Raw genomic sequence first — 25,386 nt, 5'->3', positions numbered from 1 at the left:
TATCAATATGTTTTTTTCCAACCCAAGAGATACTTAGCACTTCATTCTAACACCAATTTCACTACATTGTTTGATACTAGAGAGAATACCACAGAAATAAGACTTTTCAGTGCCTTATTACAACCCAAATCCTGAAGTCTTTAGCATTTTGCATGACTAGAGAAAACATGAAAGCTATACCTAGCTCATTCTTCCCCACTTCTGCAGTGAATGCTTAGGGATCAGGCTTAAACCACAAAAATGGGAAATTGCATGGTGATTCCCAAGTCGTTTAGACAATGCTATCATTGCTTAGCTTCAAAATGCATAGCAAACTACTGCACAGTCTTCAGTGTATTTTAATTAAAAATCTTTCCTGTGCACTATTTCTCCTGGCCTCATAGACCAATGCTTCCTTAATGGATCCAAGTCCCTCACAAAATAGGACTGGATAGATATATAGCGCTTGAAAGCACAAAGATGTACATCACCAACTTTCCAGCCAGTCTAGAGCTTAATTCGTTTTCCTGTGAACTTCTTTCTGCCTACTGCTATTCTCCATGGTCCTTCCATAGTTGCTTCATGTCCCTGCCAGGAGCTTGAGCCTTTGTGTGTGTTGAGTCTTGCACACAGGAGTTTGCCAAATTTGAGCCATTTTTCCTCATTTTTAAAAGGATGTCTCAGCCTTTCCCCTAGCCTTTCACTGTCCCAATGGGAAAGTGAGTTAGAACCTAAGCAATGGTTTCAGAATGCATCTCCAGTCAAAAAACATGTAAAAACAGGAACAACTATAGTTAATTTGGTGGACAATATTTCACATATGCACAAAATAATATCACTAGTTTCAAAAAATGTGCCCTGCGCTGTATTCTAAACTACTTTAAAAATTCTTTTTTTCTGGGCATACTACAGAAGTATACAACTGTTTGGGGGGGAGGGGAAGTGGGGAACACAGGCTTGTTGCTCACACATGCAACAGTGCCCTTTGATATCTTTTTTTGGACTTGGTAATAGTACTGTGTCTACCGCTGTTCACAAATATTTTATTTATAAAAGCTATCCTCCCACAGGGCTGCTGCAGATGATCTGCAAGCTGAAGACTAGCTGGTAAACTTCGCTTTCTCTAAGAAATGGTACTCCTGGCTTTGAACATCAGTGCTTGGGTTGGGACTTTTGGTAACAAAGTACTGAGTTCCCAATTTCAGTGTATGTAGCAAGGGATCTTCTCTGAGAGAAAATCTTCTCTGTCTCTTTACATTAGCATAGCAGATAAAATTAGAGTTATTTTTGCAAGTTAAAAGAGTCATTGATATCTTGAAAAGATCAGCACTTGTGTGCCATCATTTGTTATTAGCTTTTAACGGAAAGCCGAAGAGACATTAATGCTCAGAGAATGTAAATATTAATATAATGAGTTTTAATGGCTAAAAATACCGTGTTTAGAGAGTAAGGAAAACCCTGGGATCATGTACAGCAGGGGTGAATTAAGTCTGCCTTCAAACAGTGAACAATTGGAAGCACCCTATTTAGTTTTTCTTATGTTAACCCTTCTCTAGTCTCCACGAATGATCCTGCTTTACTAGTAGTAGCATACTGGAAGAAAAAATACAGTAGTAAGCTAAATCAAAGCTCCGTCTAGTCTGGTGTCTGTCTAACGGTGGCTAACAGACGAGGAAAAGGGAGGAAAAGATGATAGTAGTACTTCTGTCTGGTAATCTCTTCACATTTTTGACAACCTGCGAGTTAGAGACTTCCTAACACAGAGCTTGAATGTAGATACCACTGTTTAATAGGCTTTATTGTATTGTCCATGAATTTCTCCTGCGTATTTTGTACTATTGCATAACTTTTGCAGCTCAGGCATCTCATTGCAATGAATTTCAAGGCCCAACTCTACCATTTGATGTTAGGGAGAAAAAAAAGCTTTCTTGAATCTCTTCTAAGCCCATTGTTATGCAGTTTCAGTTCTTGCTACTCAATTTTTGTTCCACAAGAAACAGTGAGTTAAAATTTCCCCTTTCTTCATGTGATAACATAGGAGAACATGTGCATCTCTTTATATCCTGTCAGTCATCTTTCCGTCAAGCTAATGCTTGCAATCTCCCCGTGCATAAAAGACTGTTTTCCACATATGCATTAATCAAAATTAACCAAATTTTATGTGGTGCATTATTGCCCAGCTACGAAATCTTTCTGAAGTTCTTTGTAATTTTTATTTCCCCGTGTAATCATTTATCAGCAGTAGATTCTGTCACTTGGCCGTTTCTTATAGATCACTCTAGAATTTGCTACTGATCTGTCTAGAGAGTGAAATATTAGTCCATCTATTCTTACCTTTATTTACTACTTTTAAACAGTTATTAACCCAGAGAAAATATCTGATGCATTTTGGGAATCTAATTGGCCATATAATACTCAGCCAGATCATCATTCGTTCCTCAAAAGAAAAATAACCTCGTGAGACCTCTACAAACCATATCTTGGTATCTTATAACATTTTAAATCACCTATCTATCCTTAAATCCGTTACTATAGATGAAACTAATATGTCTCATATGGTATTTTGATTTCTACTGGTCCCTTCTCCCACAGAATATTCTTGATTTTCATTGACATTTAGTTCAGCACTTTGCATTATGCTGGTATAGAGACTAATTTAAGTAATACCTATGTTTGTGTCCTTTAAACCTTTTAAGCAAATACCATTTTATTTCCAGATTAATTTCTCAGTTTGCTCTCACACGCTTCCACTGAGATGTCAGTCTGAAACTGTTTCTCTCATGCTTATCTAGAAAACAGAAACGCTGATAGAGATCTCTGCTGGAGGTCTGCCTTACTAAATACAATCCTAAGAATGCATTTAGCTTTTCTGCTGTTATCTTTCATTACTTTAGTACTCCTTCTGTCTTTTTTTTTTTTTTTTTTTAACCTTACCAGAAAAAAATATTTAAAAGAAGCATGTAGATATACTTATTCCACCTCTTGCATTGTAAGAACACAAATAGAAATGAGAATAAATGCAATCTGTGGAGATGTGATGCCTGAAATCTGCTCTTTTTTGTCTTCATAAAATGAGGCAATGGATCAAGTCATTATGCCAACATCCTGATATCGTTCAGCTTTTTTACAAAATTGTCTCCAGTATCTTGGTAATGTGAAAGTTAACATTAAAGTTAAGGTTAAAACAGGGTAGTCATTGGGTATTTGTAGGCACAGTGATAGTGTCACACTGATGTTCTTAGACTGTAGCAGGGAGCAGGCTTCTGTATCAGTGGCAAATGAGGATAGAGAGCAATTGCTCAGCAGCTGTGTTTGTCTGTGCTATCCAAGGGGATTTCTGACAAGCAAGTGAGAATACAGAAGTTCCATTTCTGTTTTCAATTAAGAGCTATATGTTGGAGACTTCTGTGGCTTCTTACATGTTGGAAGTCCAGGGGAAGCCTTCACAGTAGTAAGTGGTGGAGTACATCCTTATGTGGTAACTAAAATATATTGTGACTTATTGTTTCTTCATTATTTGGCCTTATTCATTTCTTGTTTGGAAGAAAAAAAAATGCTCTGTTCTTCATTACCATTTCCACACTTTCTTCTTTCATTCTTTTGTTCACGTTTTTGATGTCTTCAGGATTTTCTTCCATCTTTTTTCTGCATTTCTTTCCTGAGAGGGACTTGAGTCTTCACTCCCAGTCCTTTTCTCACAGCTGCAGCTAAAAATAATCGGAGTCTAAGTTAGTCCTGATAACAAAATGTTGTTCTTTGGATACAGAGATAATGTCCTAATCAAATTAGGATAGGAAGAAGCAGCTTGCTCCTCAAGAAACGTTGCTTAATGTTGTCTGCCAACTTAGGCAAGTACTATTGCATTAGTTATTGATCAGTCAGTGGAGGAAAAATTTGAACCTCTTTGAGAAAACGAATAGAGGAAATTGTTCAGAGAAGCTATGCTAGAAGAGGAGTTTGGAATGCTTGAGTGTAGTGAAACCATCAGTGATCAGAGAAGTAAAGATTTTTTACCTTCTGAGTGTTCTCCTTGGTCACCCGAAAAGAGGCAAGGAAGATTTTGAAAGAAATTATAAATTCAGTTTGTGATCCTTCAGTCACCTTTTTTGGTTGGTTGTGTGATCTGCTGTTTGTAAAGGAGTCCCAGAATACCCTTGGTGTGTTTTGAAAACTTCAGAAGATGTGGCACATCCTCTGCGGCATGTCGAGATGTAACCTTAGATTGATATTACATAACCTTTTGTGTTAGTTAAGGCTGGGTCTGAAGCTATAAGGTATCTTTGCTCTCAAGTTAGTTAAGTTGCACTATAACGCAATAATTAAAAAATAAAAATAAAGAAGTAAGCCAGCCAGAGAGACATCCCTTTAAGCTTGCTGCGGTAAGTTCTGCATGCGAAGAAATATAGTGTCCCTTCCAAATCACACCATGATTAGCAGAAATGGTTGTGTGTATACACGTGTGATTGTGGGCACCTCCGGGCACACTAATGAATAAAGACCAAGTTAGAAGACCTTTTCAAATTAAAGGATTATGATGATGTGAATAGATGTTTGTGAGCTGGTCGTTGGTAGATGTAGGCCAGGAATTAAAGATGGTGACATCTTGAAGAAACTTTTGAAATAAAGCGTTGAATAAACTTTTGCTAAGGTGGGACTTAATACTTGCACACAAATTTAAGTTCACAAACTTTAAAACAATATCTCAATATCTCAAGCATTTCTTGAAGCCTAATTCAGTTTTGAGAGATAAGCTTATTGCTCCCTTCTTTACTCTCTTTTATTCACGATACTGAGTTCTTCTCTCTTAACAGCATTGTCATCATTAACCTTCTGGGGTAAGGTCTTTTCATATGACACTGGTCTTTCTCATTGGACGGTATTCTTGCTTCAAACATCCCCAAACCATATAGATAGTAAGTAGTAGCGTGTTTTTTCAAAAGATTTCCCACATTATTGTCACTGTGAAATAGGATGACACTTCATCTTTGAAGAAATTGGAATGGAAGTTCTACCATCTTTACTCTCTATAGTGTTTTAAAGTAAATGAGGTTCTTGTTAGTATTTTTTTTTTTGCTTGTTTGTTAGTTTGTTTTTTAAATAACATCTTTAGGAGTGAAGCTCTACTGTAATCTTAGTATAGATGGGGAGAGATGGAACCCTTAGTGGTGAGTGCAATGTAAAAATCTTGACCCAAATTTTCATAGAGACTATCCAGATGTAGAGACAACATTTTGTTGAGTTTACTGTGTTTCAGATACCATTGATAGGCCACCCAGTGATTAATGAAGAGACTTGCAACATTCTGCAGTCAAGATTGAGCCCGCATCTCAACAACTGTTTGGCGGTGATGCAGCACACACTAACTTGTTTGTTTCTTTGATTTGGTTGGATAGGTATTTCCTTAGAAAACATATTACTTCTAAAATAATTAATTAGCATTGTCTTAATCATGTGATTGACCATAAACAGATTCTGATTGATAAATATAAATCTCCCATATCTCATAATTCAAGCTTCTGTACTAATGTTATTTTTGAAATGCCAGTACCTGTAGTCCATATTTGTTAATCTTTTCTTTGTTTTTGGAATTAAACTTCAGAGTAAGTTATAATAAAATACTCTGTTTTGTTACAGCATTACTTAAAAACTCCCAGGGAACTGAGTTTTAAATATTGTTCTCTGTAACATGTTTTCCCTGTGAGACAGGAAAATCAATTTCATAGAAAACCTTTCCATATAATAACTAATACTGAAGTTGTTGTTTATTGTTTTTTGTTTTTTTGCCATTGCTAACAGTAATGTGGATGTAAATATATATATAAAAAGATGTGCATGAGAAGTCTATCCTTATTAAAAAGCTGAATTTAGTTAGTGTTCTTTAAGCTGACGGTGTCCTGGAATAAAGCAGAAATCTCCTTTCTGAATTTCCCTTAGCTATCTAGAATAATGAATAGTAAGAAAGACTGCCCAAAATTTAGAAGTGTTGTAGCTGATGTGAGGATGTGTCTCAATGGGTGTAGTTCTGGCCTGAATCAGGTAACATTACCAATAACGTTATAAATAATGCATCAAAACAAGACCTTGAGAATGCCTCAGAGTCTCTTGATCTGTGTGAGTCACTCGCATATTGCTGGTATCTGATACTATCTAATCTGACCCTTCTTTGTGGCCGCACCCAGATGTTACGGAAGAGTAAAAGCAGAATTAATCCCTGAGGAACATTGCAAATAACAGGGCTGTTGCTGGGATTGTGCTTTTGGGAAAGATTCAGATTGTTCAAGTTTTACTGTTGGCTTACGCGTTGCTGTGAACTTCATCCATCTTGTTGAGGTGAGACTGTACTGTTGGACAGTGTCAAATGGTGATGAGTAGTCTGAAGGAGCAACTTTTCTGTCTGTCTTTGTGCAAATTTAAGAAGAGGCTTGGTGGAGATTAGAGGTTGGATTGAGAAGTATACATACATACATTTATATATTTATGATGGGCATCTTTTGTATCAGTCAAAAAAATAGAAGAGAGCATTCTTTTTTTTCTTTTAAGAATATTTCTTATTTCCTTTGCCCTCAGGAGGGATTAATGCCATGCAGAATAAGTACTAGTAATTATGGTAAAATTGGCATACATATCACTAAGATGCACAGATATATATGCAGATTTGGATTTTTATTAGGCACTGATTATTGTAAAATATATTACTTGTGTTTTAAACAATTATTTATGAAGAATACTCCTGTTAAAGCAAATACATAGTTAGAGATCTTATCTGGAACTACAACACTTGAAAAACAATATTGACTTTGTTTTCTGCTTTTTCAATTACACAAACTTGTGAGTAGGTTCAAAAATGTTTTATTTAATTACTATTGAAATTTAAGTCAGTTGACTAAAAAGGACATCTTGTGTAGAAGTGTACTGCAGTTTCCCCTAAAGAAAGAAATATTGGGCTGATGAAAGCAACCTATAGAGAATGTGAAATAACAGCCAAGTGCTGGCATTTTAGGAATGTCTGTTCATAGATGTGCAAGTTTTATTTCACATTGTCCTTGCCCTTCTCAATAATAATGACTGATAGCCTTGCTTTGTGATTTCCCAGCTTTTAAGAGTATATTTTTATTTATTTTTTATGACCAACCTTACACTTGTTAAATGCAATTTTTGCTTTATGTAACATAAAAAAAGAGCACATCTGCAGTATGCTGTCCCATGAATTAACAAGAATGACTGGACATAAGACAGGAAATCCTTTAAAAACATATGTTCACATTAAATATCCGGGCTATCTCAGTAAAGGAGGTCTTATGGGGTCATTTTTGATGCAGTGCAAGTAAAGCATTTCTGCTCTTGTGAAATAGTTTCTTTCAGGTTTATATTGAGCTTGTATAAAGGCACATTACATAAATAAGGGCTTAGTTTGTACATTAGTCTTTTACACCTTGGATTCTTACTAAATCCTTGTTTTTACCATCTTGATGCTTAAGGGAGATTGATTTCTGCTACATATGTTTATAGTGTTTGTTTTGGTATGTCTGGAATTGAAAACAAAATTAACACGCATAATCAATTTTCTTAGAATTAAAAAGGATGGTTGTATACCTTTCCTTACATTCTTGTGAAGGAAAAAAAAAAAAAAGAGATGTGATAATAAAGAAATTGATTTGTTCAATCACAGGGTATAAAAACATTAGCCCTGGGAAAGAGCCTTCCTCTAAGAGCTTTAGCTGCCCAGTCTCACTTGTGTGGCACAAAATAATTTGCATTTTTAGAGAAATTTCATGTCTTTTGTGAGCTCTAGTGAAACGTGAATAAATTGCTTTCTTTCCTCCTTTCTGATCTTATAAAGCTGAATCCATTAGGGGCTGAGTCGAACACTAATGAAAGAAAGGCAACAACTGAGATGATGGAAACCCTGGATTAGGTTTCTTAGTAGTCCAAGCCCAGCTGTCATGGCCCACGTGTCAAGTTAGTGCTCTTTGGGGAAGCCCAACAGTACATACAGATGTTTTTTTAACTGCTTTGCTACAATAGGCCTTCCAAGCAGCTAGGAATTAACAGAGAAGCAAAGATTAAGAATTAAATTGAGCCACTGCAAGCAGTTTGCCGGAGAGCTTTGCAGTCAGGCAAGGAAACTTCTCCAAAGCTGCCTACCCGCTGCTGCCTGCTTAGCAGCCTTGTTGTGACCTCCTCGCTCCTCTGTGCACGCTGAAGTGTTGATCTCTGGAGGCTCACTCTGCCCCAGGAAGAGTATGATGGCACAGGCAGAGGGTTCCCAGGACGATAGTAGATTGGGATATCTCAACTACCACGTTCTCTTTATTTAGTGTTGCCGAAATTATCAATTACGAAACACATTTCACTATGAGAACAGTTACCAGGAGAGATAAATAAATAAATGAGAAAAAAGTCTCTGAGAGTCCATCTCAGATCTGTTCTGTGGGGAAAAATTCCTTTCTTAAACCTGAGCTGGTGGCCCTGTATGACTTGTATGACACACTCTAGGAAGGCACTTCAAACTGGCAGGAATGGCAAATGAAGTGGTGTCTGCCACTACTTCTACCGATGCCTTTGGGAGGGACTGGGCTGCCAATGAAACTTTTCCCCTAACAGTCTGACCTATGGCAGCAATAGAGAAATAACTGATTCCTCTTCTCCCTTTGCACTGCGATTTTGGGGGAAAGGTCTGGATGAAATTTGGTTGTCTATCTCTGTTCTCCCTCCACCCATTTTTCCCTACAGCAGCTCTAAGTCTCTGCCATGCAGCCAGTGTCACTCAGTGCTTCTCATCCTGGTCTCGCCGCTTGTCAGTCAAAGATTGGAGGGGCAGGGTGATATCTTTTACTTTAGGAGACTTGAGTTTGTCTGGTGGATGTTTCTAAGCTCTGCATTGACATAATTCAGAGTGAATTTGAAGTTACTGAAGTAAAATATTTTTTTAAAAAAGATCTGTTCTGAAACAATCTGGCATTGCTGGCCTAACTGTGCTGACTTCAGGGGTTGTTTGACTTGAGTATCAGGCCCAGAGTAGCCAGAGCATTTATTTTTAACTTCTAGCTTCTACTTACACATTCTTAAAAATCTCTGTGGTTCTATAACTTTCCAAAGTAGCTCACAAGTCTTATACTGACTGCTAATAAAGCAGAAAAATCCATTTCCATTTTTCAGCATAATCTTTTTTTCATGTGAATCTATTTCTCATCAAAAGAACCAGATGACTGGTCTGAAAGCTGAAGATCTCTACTTGTCTGTAAGGAGACAAGAAGACAAGCCTTTCAAGTTGTCCCATGCTATCTGGAAGAACATGGCCATAAATCCAAAAACTAAGAAAGAGAAACCAAACACTCAACATTGCTTTGACCAACAATTTGTTGGTCCAGCTGTTCCCAGCACCTGAGAAAGAGAATTAGACCTGATCTCACTATGCTGGTAAAATCAGCAAAGAAAGCTGATGGGGAAAGTTTTTTGTCCACGGGACACTTTGCGCAACCATACATGAGAGATCTCACGTATGTTATATCCACGTTGCCATATATAAATGCAAGGACTCTGCATAAATCTAGACCTTAACTTCCAGCAGCTTCATTATTTCTTATCTGTAGTACAGAGGTACTGTAGACCTGGATAATGGTTGGACTTCATTTGAGCTGGGTATTCTGCAGTGATGCTACAAACAAAGGGCTGTATGAAACTATGACTATGCTCAGCTGCAGAGAAAGCTGTTGCCTTGATGACGGCTGTGTGATTAATATTAATATATGTATGTATTGTTTGAGCCTTTTGCAAAAGAGCGTGGTAGTTTGATGGATGTTTATGGGCAGTATGGGAGGCAGTCTGAAGAATGCCTCCACAAAAATTTAGAAAGTAGGCAAAGCAGCCTTTGGGCTGGACTAGAAGGAAGGGAGGGAGGCCTTGTCTTCTCTCTAGCTTTCTAGCAGCACATTTCTGCCTGGGCAGCAGCCAAGGCTTCCACAACGAGTAGCTGGTGTACCACCTTTCTGAATTCACAATAATGGAGAATTCATGGAAAAGCAATTCAATTCAATTATTTCTACCCTCGTATGCATTGATCTGCTCCAAGAACATTGTACGCTTAGTGATTGCCTTCACCTACATGGGGTTTCTGCTTTCATGAAGGTAGAGAGACATTTTTTAAGAGAGAAGTAGGAGCACTTTGTGTCAGTCTGAGAGGTGGACTTTAGCTGTTGCAGGGAATGGTGTTATCTCCAGAAAGCCCCCGTGACAAGAAAATGGATACTTCCATAAGGGAATTTGTATCTTCTTTTAAAAAACATACCCGTCCAGATGCTTCCCCTACATTTCCCCAGCCTGAGAGGGTGTGCTCATGCCTAAGATGAGTTAGTGTATGTAAAGCTAAAGTCAAACAGGGAGAAAAAAAGTGTCCCTGGCATCCTCGCTTTTTCTGTAGCAGGTGCATTGCTAGATTTTCTCTGCTTCACTGCTTTCGTGTGTTTCTGTACCCAGAAAAAACCTTTGGCTAAGCTCTTGGAGGACAGTTTCTCATGGAGATAGAGAGGGGAAGAAAAAAAAATGTGCTTTATTGAGGCCTCAAATGGTAAAGATTTTGTGAGCCACTAGGCAGAGCAGTCAGTGGTGATGCTGAAATAAAGTCTCAACTATTGGTAAGTACTCCTACATATAGTTGTAGAAGAGTAGGTAATCCTTCAGAGGCAGCACCAAACTAGGATGTAAAGAATGAGATCTGCAGAACAAGAAATCCTCAACAAAATTACGTACAGCACTCATGTCAAAATATGGAGGTAAGGGGAAAAAGAACTAAAATAATAGATTGCTGTAATCGGAGAGATTCAGAACTGTATTTGAACTTCAGTATGGTAATGGCACGTAATTAAGCAGGAGGAAGTGTTTAAGTAATCTGAGCTTTGCCTCCCTTTGGGAAACCTTCGAGGAGCCTGAATTTCAGAGAAAGGGGTGCTAGGTGCTCTCTGATAGCCAGATCCTTTGAAGATGCATCAAGCTGCGTATTCAGAAATAAATATCACACAGTACCAGTGATTTAAACACTGAGCTCCTCCTATTTTGCTCAGTGGGTAAAAGATGGTGTTTACAAAATGCATAGCTATGAACTGTCCTGCTACCTTGTCTTGCAGTTTTTAATTGGCCTTTGGAATAAGTGTGTGGGGAAAGGCAGTGAGAATTTCTCAGTGTACTGACTTGGGTGACTTCATCTGAGAGTCACTGCTGTGTCTGAAGTCTATGTTGAATTGTATTTAGGGAGTACCTGTTAAATGTTGCTTTTCTTTAAAATGGACTTAGCAGTGGTAATTCTGCATAAATACTGAGCACAAATAGACTTCCTTTGTTATAACTATTATACTGTCTAAAACATCAGTCTGCTAACCTTTTCTTTGCCTTTTGCAGTGAGATTAGATTTAATTCATAACTCTGAAGATGTGTATTATAATGTCTGTGTGTATATCATTAAGATGTGCACATTTTGGTAAAAAGGAATATCTTCAAAAAAAGCTGGCAGAAATTCTACAAGCATGTGAAATACCACTTCTGCAAGCAAGATAAGGATTAAATTTCATAAGGAGTTCTGAGTAGCTTTTGGACTCTCGCTTTGGTGGCGGCTCACTATTCTCAGCAGAGATCAAAGTAGTGGCGGTGTTTTTATGCTACGTTTATGTTCTCCCCCTCGCCAGCTCCTCAGCGCAGGCAGGGCTCAGTTGGCATCTACCACAAGACCGAGGGCCTTCACTTTGCTCAGAGCTTTGTTGTCTTAGGGAGTTCTCCCAGGGCTTATCCTGTCTTTAGGAGAGAGCAAGTGGGTTCCAGCTGTGATCTTGATTCTACTTCTGGGTGAAGGGTGAAAGAAAAGAAGTCCACCTCTTGGTCTTCTGGCAAATCTCCTTGGCAGTGTGGAAACTTTGTTTAACCAGCTGGACAGGCTTTCAGCCTCCTTTGAGAACTTTGCCTTAGACTGAGAAGGCTTAAACATTGTAAATCTGAAACAGCTTCCTTAATTTCTCCCAAATTTGGTCTGGAATATAGCCAGAGGCGAGATGCTGTATTGAAATTTAAACTCATAGTTTGGATTTCATATAAAATTTGAAAATTTGGTAAAACTTCTAACTAAAGATTGGCAGCTATTTTTCTGAGAGTTCCTCATTTGAAATGATCATCTCGATGGCAATTTTCCGAAGATGATTTTTCTTTGTCATCATAATTTGTGTATAATTCTTGTGACTTACCTCTAACATCCATACAGAAAAAATACACTGTCTTATTTTGGCTTCAAGAAAATACATTTCTGATGGCCTACAAGTAAAAAATCTGACATGCTAGAGTTGTTATTTAAAGTTTATACTCAACAAATGGTTTGTGAAGAAGATGCCGCTATGTTGTATTGCCACATAAGAGGAAGAGTAACTTATCTGAGGATGACTGAATATGAGGAAGTAAATGACAGAATGTATTAGGTAGGGAAAAAAAATCACATTCCAACTTAAATTTCTTATCCAAACCATAAAAATCCCTCCCTCAGGTTGCATAGTCTAAGTAGACTCTTTAAAATAGCCTACAATAAATTCTGCTTCTCATTCATAAACCTACCCATCTATAAAGCCTCTTTTCAGAAAAACCCACCTGTTCAATATGCTTCCTGCAGTTCATTTAAAGCTCTCATTTGTACTCATAAAGATTCATTCGTTGCTGTAAATAATGCATATGGTATACTAAAAGAGGACCAACACTACCGTTTACAATCTGAATTAAACAATTTTGTCTGATCAAAGAAGCGGTCTCATTCCTAGCTTGGCCATAAGCCCTAAGGGTCTTGTTTGCGTGCCTTTATTTATCTTTGCCAAACTGTCCTACAAGGATCTGAAAACCAAGTGAACCAAGCTGATTAAATTTTTTCTCTCTGCCTACTCACAAAGACTGACACTAGCACAGGCACAATTGTACTGAAGCAAAAGTCCATCCCTAACCTTACTCTAAAATGCACTTGGATGATCTGTCCTTTTCTCAGTCCCACCTTCTAACCTTTCTAATCCAGAGAGCTCATCTCTCTTACGCGTGGCTCTTACAAATGCCTGTGATTAATAATGACTGTGATTCATTAGCCTGCGCTGTTTGCGTTGTTTCCCCGGTGGGAGCATTTACTGTCTAGGGATAGCCCATGATTACTCTGCCTTGTGGAACAGTAAGATGCTTTCAATCTAATGTGCTGTCCATGTTTTAGCATAAAATAATATTAAGGCATCCACATAATGGAACTGTCTGAAGATTCATTTTATTAAGCAGTGAAAGAAAATGTGTGTGTGTGTGTGTTTGTATGTGCAAGGGAAACGTCATCAGCAAATCTTTTTCACCAGAAATGTAATTTCAGAAAATGTTTCACTTAAAGACACCGCTATATGGAGGTGAAGTTCTTTGGATCTGAGGCTGAAAAATACTTTACAGCCAACAATCTAATTTGGCACAATTAGCTTACTCGAATCACACACGGCCTATTCAAAATAGGGAGGAAAAAAAAGGAAACAGAGATAGAATTATTTTATGTATTCCATTTTGCACATTTTTATTTTAAACGCAATCTACTTTCAAGTACAAAGCTGCAGTGCTCTTAAAAGATTACTATTTCAAGTTGCTTCACATACCTTAACAGAGCATGTAACCTTTTTGCATTATATGATCAACTTTTTGACAGTACAGGGCCAGCACAGCTAATGGAATAATAGCCTGCAGGGTCCAGCTAAATGATATACGAATATAATCAACCTTTGTGATGACTATTCAAAAGTAATCCCTTTAGCTTTCAACTGCAACATATATTTCAACCAGGCGAGGCCATATGAAGAAAATCTCTGCAGACTCCACTGATACAATATGGCCTTCATATCCCCACAGTGTGTTTGCTGCTCACAGTGAGTTTTAAATTTAAGGTAATGGCTACTGTATATTCATGTGAGCATAGAACAATACCTTTGATTTGTTGGAGAAATGTAGCATTAGCTACCAAGGGCCCTATTCAGTAAACTTTGACACAACCCTTATATATGGTTTACTGCTTATGCTAAATGGAATATGCCTGATAAATATGCTTTGCATGCCCAAATTGTACAAATTCATTAATCTTTATATTCATAAAACCTCCGAGTACAACTGCCTTCCTTACAAGTGAACCTAGTCAGCATGCGTGGCTAAACATGTGGGCCCAGACAGCTCTTAAAACAATCATTGCATCACTCTCAGCTTATCGAGACAGAAAAAAATAAGAAAACCTTCTACAAGGATGGGACATGCCTATGTTGTTGGCTGTCATATTATTTGCTCCTGCAGCTTTATTGCTACCTCATTACATCATACTACAGATTATATAACTGAAAACAGCTGCATGACCTTTAAAAATGCAAGTAATTTTTTAATGACAATAATGGATCATTGCTCATCACTTGCATTATGCTGGTATGATAACATACCATACCCATCAAATCACAGCTAGGGTATAAAGGATACAGTGAAATTTTCTTTCTCTCTCCCCCTTCTGGGACAAAAGTACAGTGTTAGGTAATAGTGACCCCGAGTACATGACATCCGCTGTATCAAAGAAAAAGAGATGTAACAAAAACACTGTAGTGCTTTAAATGACTTCTCTTGCTTATACGAAATAGTAAAAGTTCGCTCACATTAGCAGCATCTGCAAATGTTTTGTTGCATGCATACGTGCCCATATATATATAAAAAATACACTGTTGACTTTTGAGGCATTGTATTTGAATATTTTATGCCACTTGAGCGACAGAGGATAAGCAGGGGAGGACATAGACTTTCTCCTGTTTGTAGGCAATGTCACTTGAGCCCACAGCCATTAGGAATCCTTTGCACACTGCAGCAAGGAGTTCCACCAATGTGTCGGCCATGCACAAGCAACTCCCACTCTGTCTCCAAGCCCACCAGCTGCTGTTTTTGTTATATTTTACCTCATTCTTTTATTGGAAGAGATGTTGAAAAATGGTTCCTGCATCACCTTCTCCATGTTACTCTCATTCTTGCTTTTCTTGTCATCTCTTCAAAATATTGCCTTTCTCTTTTTTGAAAGAATTTTCAGCTCACTTCATCAGTTTGTGGAGCTTTTCAGTAGAGTTCTGGCTTTGAGTATTTTCTCATCTCATGAGCACGCAGTCTCAGCAACGCAGGTGTGGTCCATTTTCTTTATAACCTTTTGAGATTAAGTTGCCTATAATGTCCTGTCCTCTAAGTCGTTGATCATTGTAGCTTAAGTCTTTGTAGCTGTGGCTTTTATTATTTTCTGTGACTTCTCACTAATTATATTCTGAAAAGGACTTACGGTTCTGCTTAGCTGTTCTCCTAGGAACGTAATGAAATAGCAAGGTTTTTAAAAGTATAGCAGTCTCTACATAGACACATGTAAACAGCAAAAACAACAGAGATGCCTATTCTAGCTGCACGAAAGGTTTGACCAGACAATTTTAATTATGTTTTACCAACAGCACTGATAGTGTGACAAGAACATCCTATTATGATTAATTATATTTGCATACTGTAAATACAAATTACTGTTTATTTCTGTATTTTACCCAACACAAAGAGATAGAAGGAGAATGCTTGATGGTGTGATCTGCGATGGTATACATGTATGTATACATGATGTTTTTATTGTCCCCAAATAGCAGAAAACTGCCAAAAAACATATTTACGTCTCAGTATTCCATCAGTTATCCTTGATATGCTTCGTATTTGCTGAGAGGGTAGAACTGTTTATCAGGCAATAACAGTTTGCTGTCCAAGTGCAAAGGCAAAAGGCCAAAGGGTGCGTGAGAATAGCAATTTATGCTATATTCCCCATCTATCACGTGCACCTCTCCACTGTTTCTTTGTATGTGTCCATTTATGGAAGATACATCACTGTTAGAGACACACTTTCATGCGTATTTCATTATGAATACATCTATCCTGTACACGGGTAATTACATTTTTGGTTTGAGTTACCCACCAGTCTTCCATGGGTGAGATACAGAGATCCTTGTATTCAGTTAGAGTTGGTTGGTTGGTTGATGAATTGGATTGGGTTTTGGTGTTTTGTTGGATTTTTTTTTTTTCCACATATTATGCTGGCAAAAGTATTGCCATTGATGTACTTCAGGAGTGGTTTCAGAAAATGTTACCCGAATAACTACATGGTTAAATACTGAGCGAACCTCTAAGGTATTGCTCTGATACAAAATGAGATTTCATCTGATAACTTATGCTAATTTTCAGATATTCTTCATACATGTATTTATCCCATTCCTATTTGCATACAAGTATGGGTGAAGTTTGAGTTAAAAATTATGCGTAATAAAAGCCCGTGATATGATGAAATATAAATTTTGTTGAGTTTTGAGACATAGTTTACTTCTGCTCCAAACTTTGCATTGAATGTTGCTTTGTATCTCCACTGCAACAGTATAAATATTTTGGAAATGAATTAAATTAGGGTGCTATGTGGGAACCACTAGCTGTAAGGCAGAGTCCAGTTTTAGACATCACACGGCGGAAAGGTAGTGACAAATAAAAAGGATCCAGCTAAGGATAATACAGAGGTTAAAAGACAACTATTCAGGAGACTGCATTTGCTTATCCCTTTAAGAAAAATAATTAAAAATAAATTATTTTTGTTATTATTAGAGGAAGGAAAATAGTCCTTAAATCAATAAGTTGTTGTGAAAGAGAACAGCGTTTCTTTTTTCTAAACGTCTATCAAAAGTAGAACAAGAAAAGAGATCAGCTTTACTTGCAATAAATATTTCTCCTCAGTATCAGGGAAGAAACTGAACTATAACAATTTGAAGCATTGAAACAGAGAGATTCAAAATGTTGTGAAAGGGCCTTCATCAGTAGGCTTTGAGAACAAATTTGATGAATACGTGTCAGTTACGGACTAGGTATACGTGCACTTTCTTTGTTTCAGGATGTGAACCCATCAGTAGTTTCCCAAACAGGAACCAGTTCCCCAGGGATGGCATGGCTGTAACTAAGCAGAGGGAGGTGTGTTGCTGGGGGTCACTGGGAACAAAGCAGGAAGCTCAGTCCCGAGCAGGGAGTTCGGTGCAGGAATGGAGCAAGGGCTGAGGATCACAGGCCGTGGGATCAAGGGAAGCATCTGGCTGGTAGTAATGATGGAGTCGAGCAATTGCCTTGCAGCCAGCTGCTGTTTCGGCCGTGTCCCATTAGGAGTACACTGCTCAGAGATGGCATCCTTTCTTATCTAAACTCCTCACCCTGTTCTGCCTTCTGCACTGTTCACTTTTGCCCTAGACAGTCCTCTGGCTGCCATGCCACCTTTCAGTGCTGTCTTTGATGTCACCCCCCAGATACATCTTGGTTGTTGGCTCTTCAGGGGTTCCCACCTGGATGTGTTCCACAAAACCAGCCCCCCTCTAAGAGCCAATGCTCTGGAGTGCCAGAAGAAAAGAAGTTCCCATCAGTTATGTGATTCAGAGTCTGTATTTTATGTGGCTCACCTCACTTGTTGTCTAGGATTACCCTCTCTGGTGACTTTCTACTCGGTTACATATTTTTGAAATAAACTTTCTAAGCTACTACTGTTAATAGGAATGTTGTGAGCCTGAAACACTAACGTACTTTTGTTTGTTTGTTTTTAATAACAGAGCTCGATAGAGAAACAAGCCCATGTGAGCCTCCTCCAGAAACAAGCCCCTGTGAATCTCTTCCAGAGGCCCAAATTCTAGATCATTCCTGGTACAGTATTTGCTCTTAATCCATGTTCTTTTTAACAGTATTGTGATTTTTCACAAAATGTCATTGGTACCAAAATTTAACCAGATTTTGGCAGCCAACTGCGCATCAACTGTTGTACTGTGTCTAACTAACAATATTTTTCCTGCTCGTAAGTAAACAAATTTGCGTTTTCTTCACTTTTTTTTCTTATTTTTTACTGTTTTCCCTGGTTTTAGAATTCAATTGCTTTTGATCATATAGTTGCTTTAAGTTTACAGAAATAAGCCTTTGAGACAGAAGCAAATCCGTTAACTAGATGCTGAAGTCAGACATAAAATAGGTAGGTATCAAGAAGTATGCATAAACTTACAACACTTTGTTATTTCTTATTTTTCATTATAGAAAACACCTTTACTTACAGCAAAGCTGGTAGATGAACGTCATGAGTTCAGGAAGATCTCCGGAAATTTGGGCAACGAAGTAAGAACACTGGTGGAAGTTTTATTGTTTAAGTAGGAGCACGTTGTTGCAATATAAATATCTGTTAGCTCTAAGTCCTTATATGACCGATGTGTTATGTGTGGCTCCACGTATATATAAAAAATAGCTACTGTCATTGAAATAAATGCAAAAGGAAAAAGTAACGTAGAGCAGCGTGCCTATTGTTTGTGACACTTACTGTCTTTCAAAGTGTTAAGATACCAGGCATCCTATATGCCTGCTGAAGTTCATGGGAACCCAAGGTTCTCAGTATGCTGGAAGGTCACTTTCTAAATGTCTGGATGTCTTCTTTTAATCACAAATTATTGCCCCATTCAGATGAAATAGACTCCAACCTTATGCCTTATCCGTGGAGCTTCCCATAATTTTTAGCATCTGTGCTTAACGATCGTGGCTCAACCATGACCTGAATAGAATAGGCAACAGGTTCCACTAGTGATCCACAACAGTCTGACTCCCATGGTCTTCACAGGTGACAGCTGCTGTCACTGTTAACCCCAAGAGCAGCGAAGGGACAGAAGGTGGTGGCTATTGCCTTGCAAAGCATATGGCAAAGCAGAGTTTGGAACCTGCAGATTTTATTTAGGAAAATTGATTCAAGCTTTTATAATTTCACATATTATAAAGTTTCACATATTATATGTATACATAAATACGAATAATTGACCTCTCCTGTCTTTAAACAGAGGTTTCCAGAGTCAGAGTTTGAAGCAAGCTCCATTGGATCTGTAGTCAGTTTCTATGACGGTCTTTAAGCAAGCAATAGGTTTTGCCATAGTAATAACTCAATTCGTTGGTTTTCTTCAGAGTTGCAATCTGAGTAACTGGTTGACATGTGACAAAAGGAAAACAGGACCATGAAATAAACATAAACAATAGCAGTATACAGTTTAGTCTTTATATTTTAATGCTATTGATACAAAATTAAAAAAAAAATAGAAAAACCACACAGAGACTGGAAATAACATCTGAAAATCACATTAATCTGGAAACTTTTCTAGTCATAAAAGGACTGCTTTAAGAAGCTACTAATTTTAGAGATTAGTAATTTCTTTTATGAGAAAGTTGTTGGAAAAAAATGAGGTATGTGAATTTATCATCGATAGTGGAAAAAAATACGCATATAAAATCTCTTAAGAAATGTTGACATTCTAGAAAAGCTGGTTATCAATTTTTCAAGGACAAGTTTCTAAATTCTTAACTTTCAGACCTCGTGTACATTTTTACAACTGAACGTTGTTTGTACATGTCCCAGAAACTTGTTACGCAGCTCTATTAAACAGCATCCATCACTAAACTTTTCCAATCTGAACTCACTGCTCAGTGATAACTTGTATACACTTGTGAGGAAACGGTCACAAAATTCATCCTCTAAATTCTAAAGCATTAGCTCTCCCAAACTTCTTAAGAGTTCCTGTTAGTCATAAAGCTTTTAATTAAAGTAGGGGGACTTCTTCCATCCTGTAATGATGCAATGGCAAGCTGTGTTCTCCAGAGCCAGGAAGCTCCAGCAGAAATGTTTATTGAGCTGTGTAACCCTGCTGTCCCTCCCAGGAACTCTGTCTGACAAGTAACTGCTTTTGGATTTGGATTTCGGTAGGTTTCACTGTGCGTGTATCTGATGGCATTGGCTAGCGATTCCTAGCAGAGGGAAAGGTTGTCCTCAGGAAAGATTGTATTAATAATTATGAAAAGCGTGTTTTCTAACCATTAATAAGGTATATCTTGAAGTATTCTTTTTCCAAAACAGTGTCTTGTTTGATAGTGTATCTCTATAACGCTTCCATATTTTCCACACTTATACCCATAGGTGAATAGAATTCATGTGCTGCTTCTTGAAGAGAAATAAAACATGTTAATGAATATTTCCATGTCTGAGTCTTCTTTTGACACAGATGTGTCAGACAACCTTGGGACTAGAGCAGCTTCCAGGCACGGCTGATCTGGGTGAGACTTAAGCAGAGTGAGTCCCTACCTGAAGACTCTGGTAGGTGGTGTGAGTGTGCAGCCCTGGAAGAATCGCTCCGTTCTTTGTAGTCAAACAGAGGGAAAAAAATCTGAAATTCTAGCAGGCATCCAGTCTCCATGTCAGCTCTGTAGCTGGGCCATCTGCAGTATGGGGAGACAGAAAGACAGCCAAAAACAGATCTTCAGCAGCATGTGGAAGACCCAGGAGTCTGGTCTGGGGACTTGCCGCTCTTAGGAGGGAAGCAGCAACAGCTCCTGGCTCCTGCTCAGCTTTGAACTGAGAGGTAGGCCTTGTCCCTGGGAGGTAGCTTCTTGAAATACCAGCTTTCATGACTGAACAATCTCATACGAAGAGGTACGGCACCTCTGAAAGGCTGCTACCCCCAGCACTGACCTATTCTGTCGCAGAGCATTGCAGCCCCGTCTTCCTGAGGGACTTGAGAACGCAATGCTCCATCTGGCCACAGGATCTCTGTTAGCAATTGGATTACTTGAATATGGACTTAGCTATGTTTCTAAAAACATCCTGTAGGATCTCTCCCCAAAGCACAGTGTCTGCTGTTATTTTCTCCCGTTCTCTTTCATAAGAGCTCTCTGCCTCCCGGCTCCTCAGCATGGCTGAATCAGGAAATCAGCTCCTCTCCTTCCACACGACATCACTGTGTGCTCTCTGGGCAGGTCAGCTGGTGCCGTGCTCACAGTGCAGATGAAAAGTGTTTGTGATAAGGGAAGTTCAGGATCACCTGACTTCTGACTCCTGCTCTATCACAGCAGCCCCTTCAACTTTAGCGTTCTGAACTGCAGAGAGCTTTTATATCCACCAAGCCACGATGCTCTCAAGGAGCTCTGTATTAGATATTAGAATATTTGATGAATGAGAGCTTTTGCATTTACATCGCCCCTTCCAGCTTCTGTTGTGGCAGAGCACTATCACCAGAGCATTTGCATTTTGCAGTGCATTTGGCAGAAATGGCTGAACAACTGCCTGAGATGGGGACAGTTGTGCAGAAAGATGCCAGGATTTATGGCACCTTGAATCCTTCCTGTCATTCTGAAATGCAGCACTAACAGCAGCATCCAGCTGCTGCTGCTGTAGGTGCTGCTGGTTGTGGCCACTCACCTGTTTCAGTTTCTAGGTTTTTTTCCTCTTTCTTTCTGCATTTAGAATCACAGGACTGTGGAACCTGCCTGGAGAATTGCTTTCCAAATCCACCTCTGCCAAAGGAGATAAAAACTAAGCTGAGAGCGTGTCTGAAATAAAAGAATAGAAAGCTAAACAAACATATTTGCAAAAAGCATGCTTTCCTTAGTCACCGCCTGTGTTCTTCCCAAGTCCTTCATCCTGCTGTAGGGAGCTGCTGTGTTTCCATCAGTGAGACGATGCGTTTCCCCCGAAAGCTGCTGGGTTTAATCTCACCATCAGATGATGTGATTCATTTCTGCAGTCCCTGTTGCACATTTCTTAATATCAGACAGGAGTGAAATATCTTCAGGACTGAGAGTGGGAGCTGAGTTGACTATTTTTTTTTTCAAAGGAAAAAGATGCTGGAAATATATCGTGGTCTTCATCAACTGGGGGAGCAGTGAAACCAAGGCAGGCTCCTGAGCTGCATGCAATGAACCTGTCAGGACTGAAGTGGGCTTCCACACCCCAAGTGACAGCCCTCAGGGTTCTGCCATACACCAGGCATCTCTCAGAGCACTGGAGCAGCTGTAGGAGCCTGGGGATGTCTGCATCTACCCATGGCAGGGTGGAAGGGGCCTGGACCCACTGCCCACTGCATGGCATGTTCCCCCTCACAAATTCAGCCTCCCCGTCACAGACCAGATATTTGTATTCAGGGATTCTGAATTTCTACCTCTCATTATCTTCGACACCTTTAACGTGCGAGTATTCATAAGCGTTCTGTGAGCCAAGTAAGTTTGTTTTGTAGTTTCAAGTGGTTCTGCCATCTCTGGCTGTTCTTTTGCATCCCTGCATAGTGATCACCTATTTCTGGACAAAGTCCCTCTGTACAGGGCTGCTGAATCACGGCCCGAACCTCTGATTAATCACCTGAGGCGAGCAATGAGTCAGCCACGGGAGCACAGGTGAAGGCAATCCTAGACCCATTTAAGAGCTGACTGCCAGTAGAGAAGGATCTCTCTGGAGATCTGTTCCGCTGGAGTCTGTCTTGCGAGCCCAGGATAGGGTGAGTGACTTTTTTTCCCTTACTCCAATATAACAATTACATTAGCCAAGCTCCTGGATATACCGTACCGTCTGTATATCTATTGGTTATACGTATACCATTTGTATATCCATTGATTATGCACCCTCCCGCACTTTTTTTCTGTTTTGTCCTGGCTGAGTCCTTGGCCAGGAGCCCAATCCTCTCTTCACACTTACTCACATCTGCTATTGCTGCATTTCAAAAAAGACATTTGGGCTGTTGTGTTGCTAGGAAAGGTGAAGCTGTTCTGTACTGCTGAGAAGGGACACAACTCGCTGGCTGCATGCGTATGGGAGGTGGACCTGCTCTGTTTAGCTGTGCTGATTTTCCTAGCTGGTTTGCTCCTGGCTTTCGGGTATCGGAAGCCTTTGGGGATGAATTTGCTCTGCATTAAGTGGGATTTTGGTCTACCTGCATTTCTTTGTAGCTTCCTTCACTGTAATCTTGCATGGTGCTGAATGAAGACTTAGTATAGCTGAGAAGATCATTCGTGCTGAGCTATTTGTAATTAAGCTTTGCTGCAGGCAACTGATTAGTACAAGTTACATTATGCCCTCAGAAAAATGAAGGCACGGAGCCCAGGACGCCATCGATCCCTGTATAGCAGGGTGCAGCTGAACGCCTGCAGGTTCTGCCCTTCAGAAATCCAGGACCTTCACCGCCAGGTCTGCTTAAGGGACATGCTCACAGAGCTGAATATCAGCCATAAACCAGTGATGCTCTCATCCAACATCATGCACAACTGCCTCCCCATTAACTGGAGGGCACCCTGATGTCTCTTTAATAGGGCTTAGCATTATTTATAGCAATTTACAGGTGTGCTGCTGGAAGACCAAACCGTAAATCACCTCAAACGCTTTTCTGTGATGAAGTGCCTCTACATTATTGAATAAATTGTCCCAACATGACTGAGTGATGCACAACAGAAAAACTTGCCACACAGATGTGATGTGGAAAAGGCCACAATCCCATGTATTTAGTTTAGATGGGTAATTGCAGCTGATGTGGTCTTTGAATGATGTGAGGAAAGATGGAGCAGCACCTTCTTTCTGGAAAGCTGGAGCTGGCAATAAGCTACTCAAATTGTATTGCTCCTTTTTCTTGTACTTAGAGGTGGGTTTCCTCCTTCAGTGCAGTGTACCGTTATGTGCTAAAGGGCTTCCTTGTTTCTTTACCCAACCTGGGACACTACAAGAAAGATATCGAGGCCCTGGAATATATCCAGAGGAGGGCAATGAAGCTGTGAAGCATCTTAAGCACAAGCCTTATGAGTAGTGACTGAGGGAGCTGGGATTATTCAGCCTGGAGAAAAGGAGGGGGACACCTTATCACTCTTTACAACTGCCTGAAAGGAGGTTGTGGTGAGGTAGGGGTCGGCCTCTTCTCCCAGGGTACGGCAATAGGATGAGAGGCAACTGCTTCAAGCTGCGCGGGGGGAGGTTCCAGCTGGGTATTAGGAAACATTTACTCACAGAAAAAGTGGTAAAGCATGGGAACAGGGTGCCCAGGGAGGTGTGGAGTCACTGTCCCTGGAGAGGCTTAAGAAACGTGTGGATGTGGTACTGAGGGACATGGTTTAGCAGTCATGATGGGATGGGTTGGTGGTTGGACTAGGTGATCTTAGTGGTCTTTTCCAAACTTGATGATTATTTTTAGATTTTTTTGGCAGTTTAAGGACCGTCCAGCACAAAGTACAGAGCCAGTGCCTTTTTCTCTGGTCAGGCCACTTCCCGGCGAGGCCCAGCAGCTGACACCAGCAGCTAGGTCTTGTGGGCAAAGGCAGAACCCACGGGCAAAGGGGGTTGTATGGAAGGGAGAAGGAAGGCTGGGGACAGGATAGAGCAGTCAGTATTAGTGCTTCTAATTGGGGCCTTGAGATGGGCCCTGGAGTCACACTGGGGGCTGTGGCCGTGCGTCTCTGTGCCTCCTCAGCACACATTTGAAACCCAGCTCCATGAAACCAATGGAGCAGAGAGGGAAAGGGCTTAAACAGGAGCACATCGCCACAGATCGTGTGCAGCAAGGCAGCTGACAGAGGGGCAGACTCCATGTGCATCCCACACAAGGGACAAGGCAGAAAATCACATGCACACCTGCCCCAGGCAAGAGGTTTTATTAATGCTCCATCCCCGGGAAAAGCATCAGTCAGACTTTGTGCCTGATTTGACACCACAGAACCCAGCTAAAAGCCATGAACCCACCGCTGCTCAGCCCTCCTGCTGCAGCCACCTGGGCAGGCTGTGCTACGTCTGGGAGAACTGCCCTTTCTTCGGGCAGGTCGGAATGAGGCGGTGTGTGCTCCCGATGCCTATGTCCTGGGAGGAAGATTCAAGCACATCACCAGCTCAGCTTTCTGCAGGTGCTGCTGATGGCCGAGTGGACCCCCGCTCCAGCTGCTCTGCTGGTGCTTCGCTCCAGCTCCTAATCCAACCCCAGTGGCAGCAATTCCATTGCTGGAAGGTGGCCAGCAGTGTGGGCCAGCCTCTTGGCTGCTTTGGGCACACCAAGTGGCACTGGTACCACTGAGTGCCCTTGGCACACGGTATCTCACACACACACGCGCTCCACCGAAACAGTCCTTTTCCCGTTCATTGCCCCTGATCTTGGAGCCTGCAACTTGAGGGTCCGTTGCAGCGTATGGCATGTTTTCTTTCCCAGAACGTTGTAATGACTGTGTTCTTCAAAAATAAAGGAAGAAATGAAGGAGCGAAGGAAAATGTCAGACACATACATATATGCCACAACAAGTTGGGCCTTTGGATCAAAGTGCTCGAGACTAAACGTCTCTGAAACAGGGAAGCAAGGATCGGATTTTACACCTCCACCAGCACAGCTCAGCCTCCAGACGTCGAACTGAGTATAACACAGAGCTGCGTATTACATGGGAACATCTGAACAGCTGTCTCCGGGTGAATCCCCATCCCCACGTCGCAGCGGGCGCCGGCCCCGCAGTGCCCGCCTCGGGCCGCTCCGCGGGTCGGCGGTGTGACCGTCTGCAGCGTGG

The 25,386-nt window shown here is 40.3% G+C and overlaps 1 protein-coding gene across 1 annotated transcript in view; it reads left to right on the top strand.

The window, feature by feature from the left end:
• TTC29 (tetratricopeptide repeat domain 29) overlaps nt 1-18,344 on the top strand; it is a 120,820-nt gene extending 102,476 nt beyond the window's left edge. The window contains exons 12-13 of the mRNA XM_031553020.1: nt 17,631-17,721; nt 18,103-18,344. Of these exons, the coding sequence (XP_031408880.1) occupies nt 17,631-17,721; nt 18,103 (92 nt within the window). The 3' untranslated portion in view covers nt 18,104-18,344. The remainder of the gene's footprint in view (nt 1-17,630; nt 17,722-18,102) is intronic.
• The last annotated feature ends 7,042 nt before the right edge of the window (nt 18,345-25,386 follow it).

The sequence above is a fragment of the Meleagris gallopavo genome, chromosome 4, assembly GCF_000146605.3.
Source record: "Meleagris gallopavo isolate NT-WF06-2002-E0010 breed Aviagen turkey brand Nicholas breeding stock chromosome 4, Turkey_5.1, whole genome shotgun sequence".
Lineage (NCBI taxonomy): Eukaryota > Metazoa > Chordata > Aves > Galliformes > Phasianidae > Meleagris > Meleagris gallopavo.
This window is presented reverse-complemented; position numbering and strand designations above follow the sequence as displayed.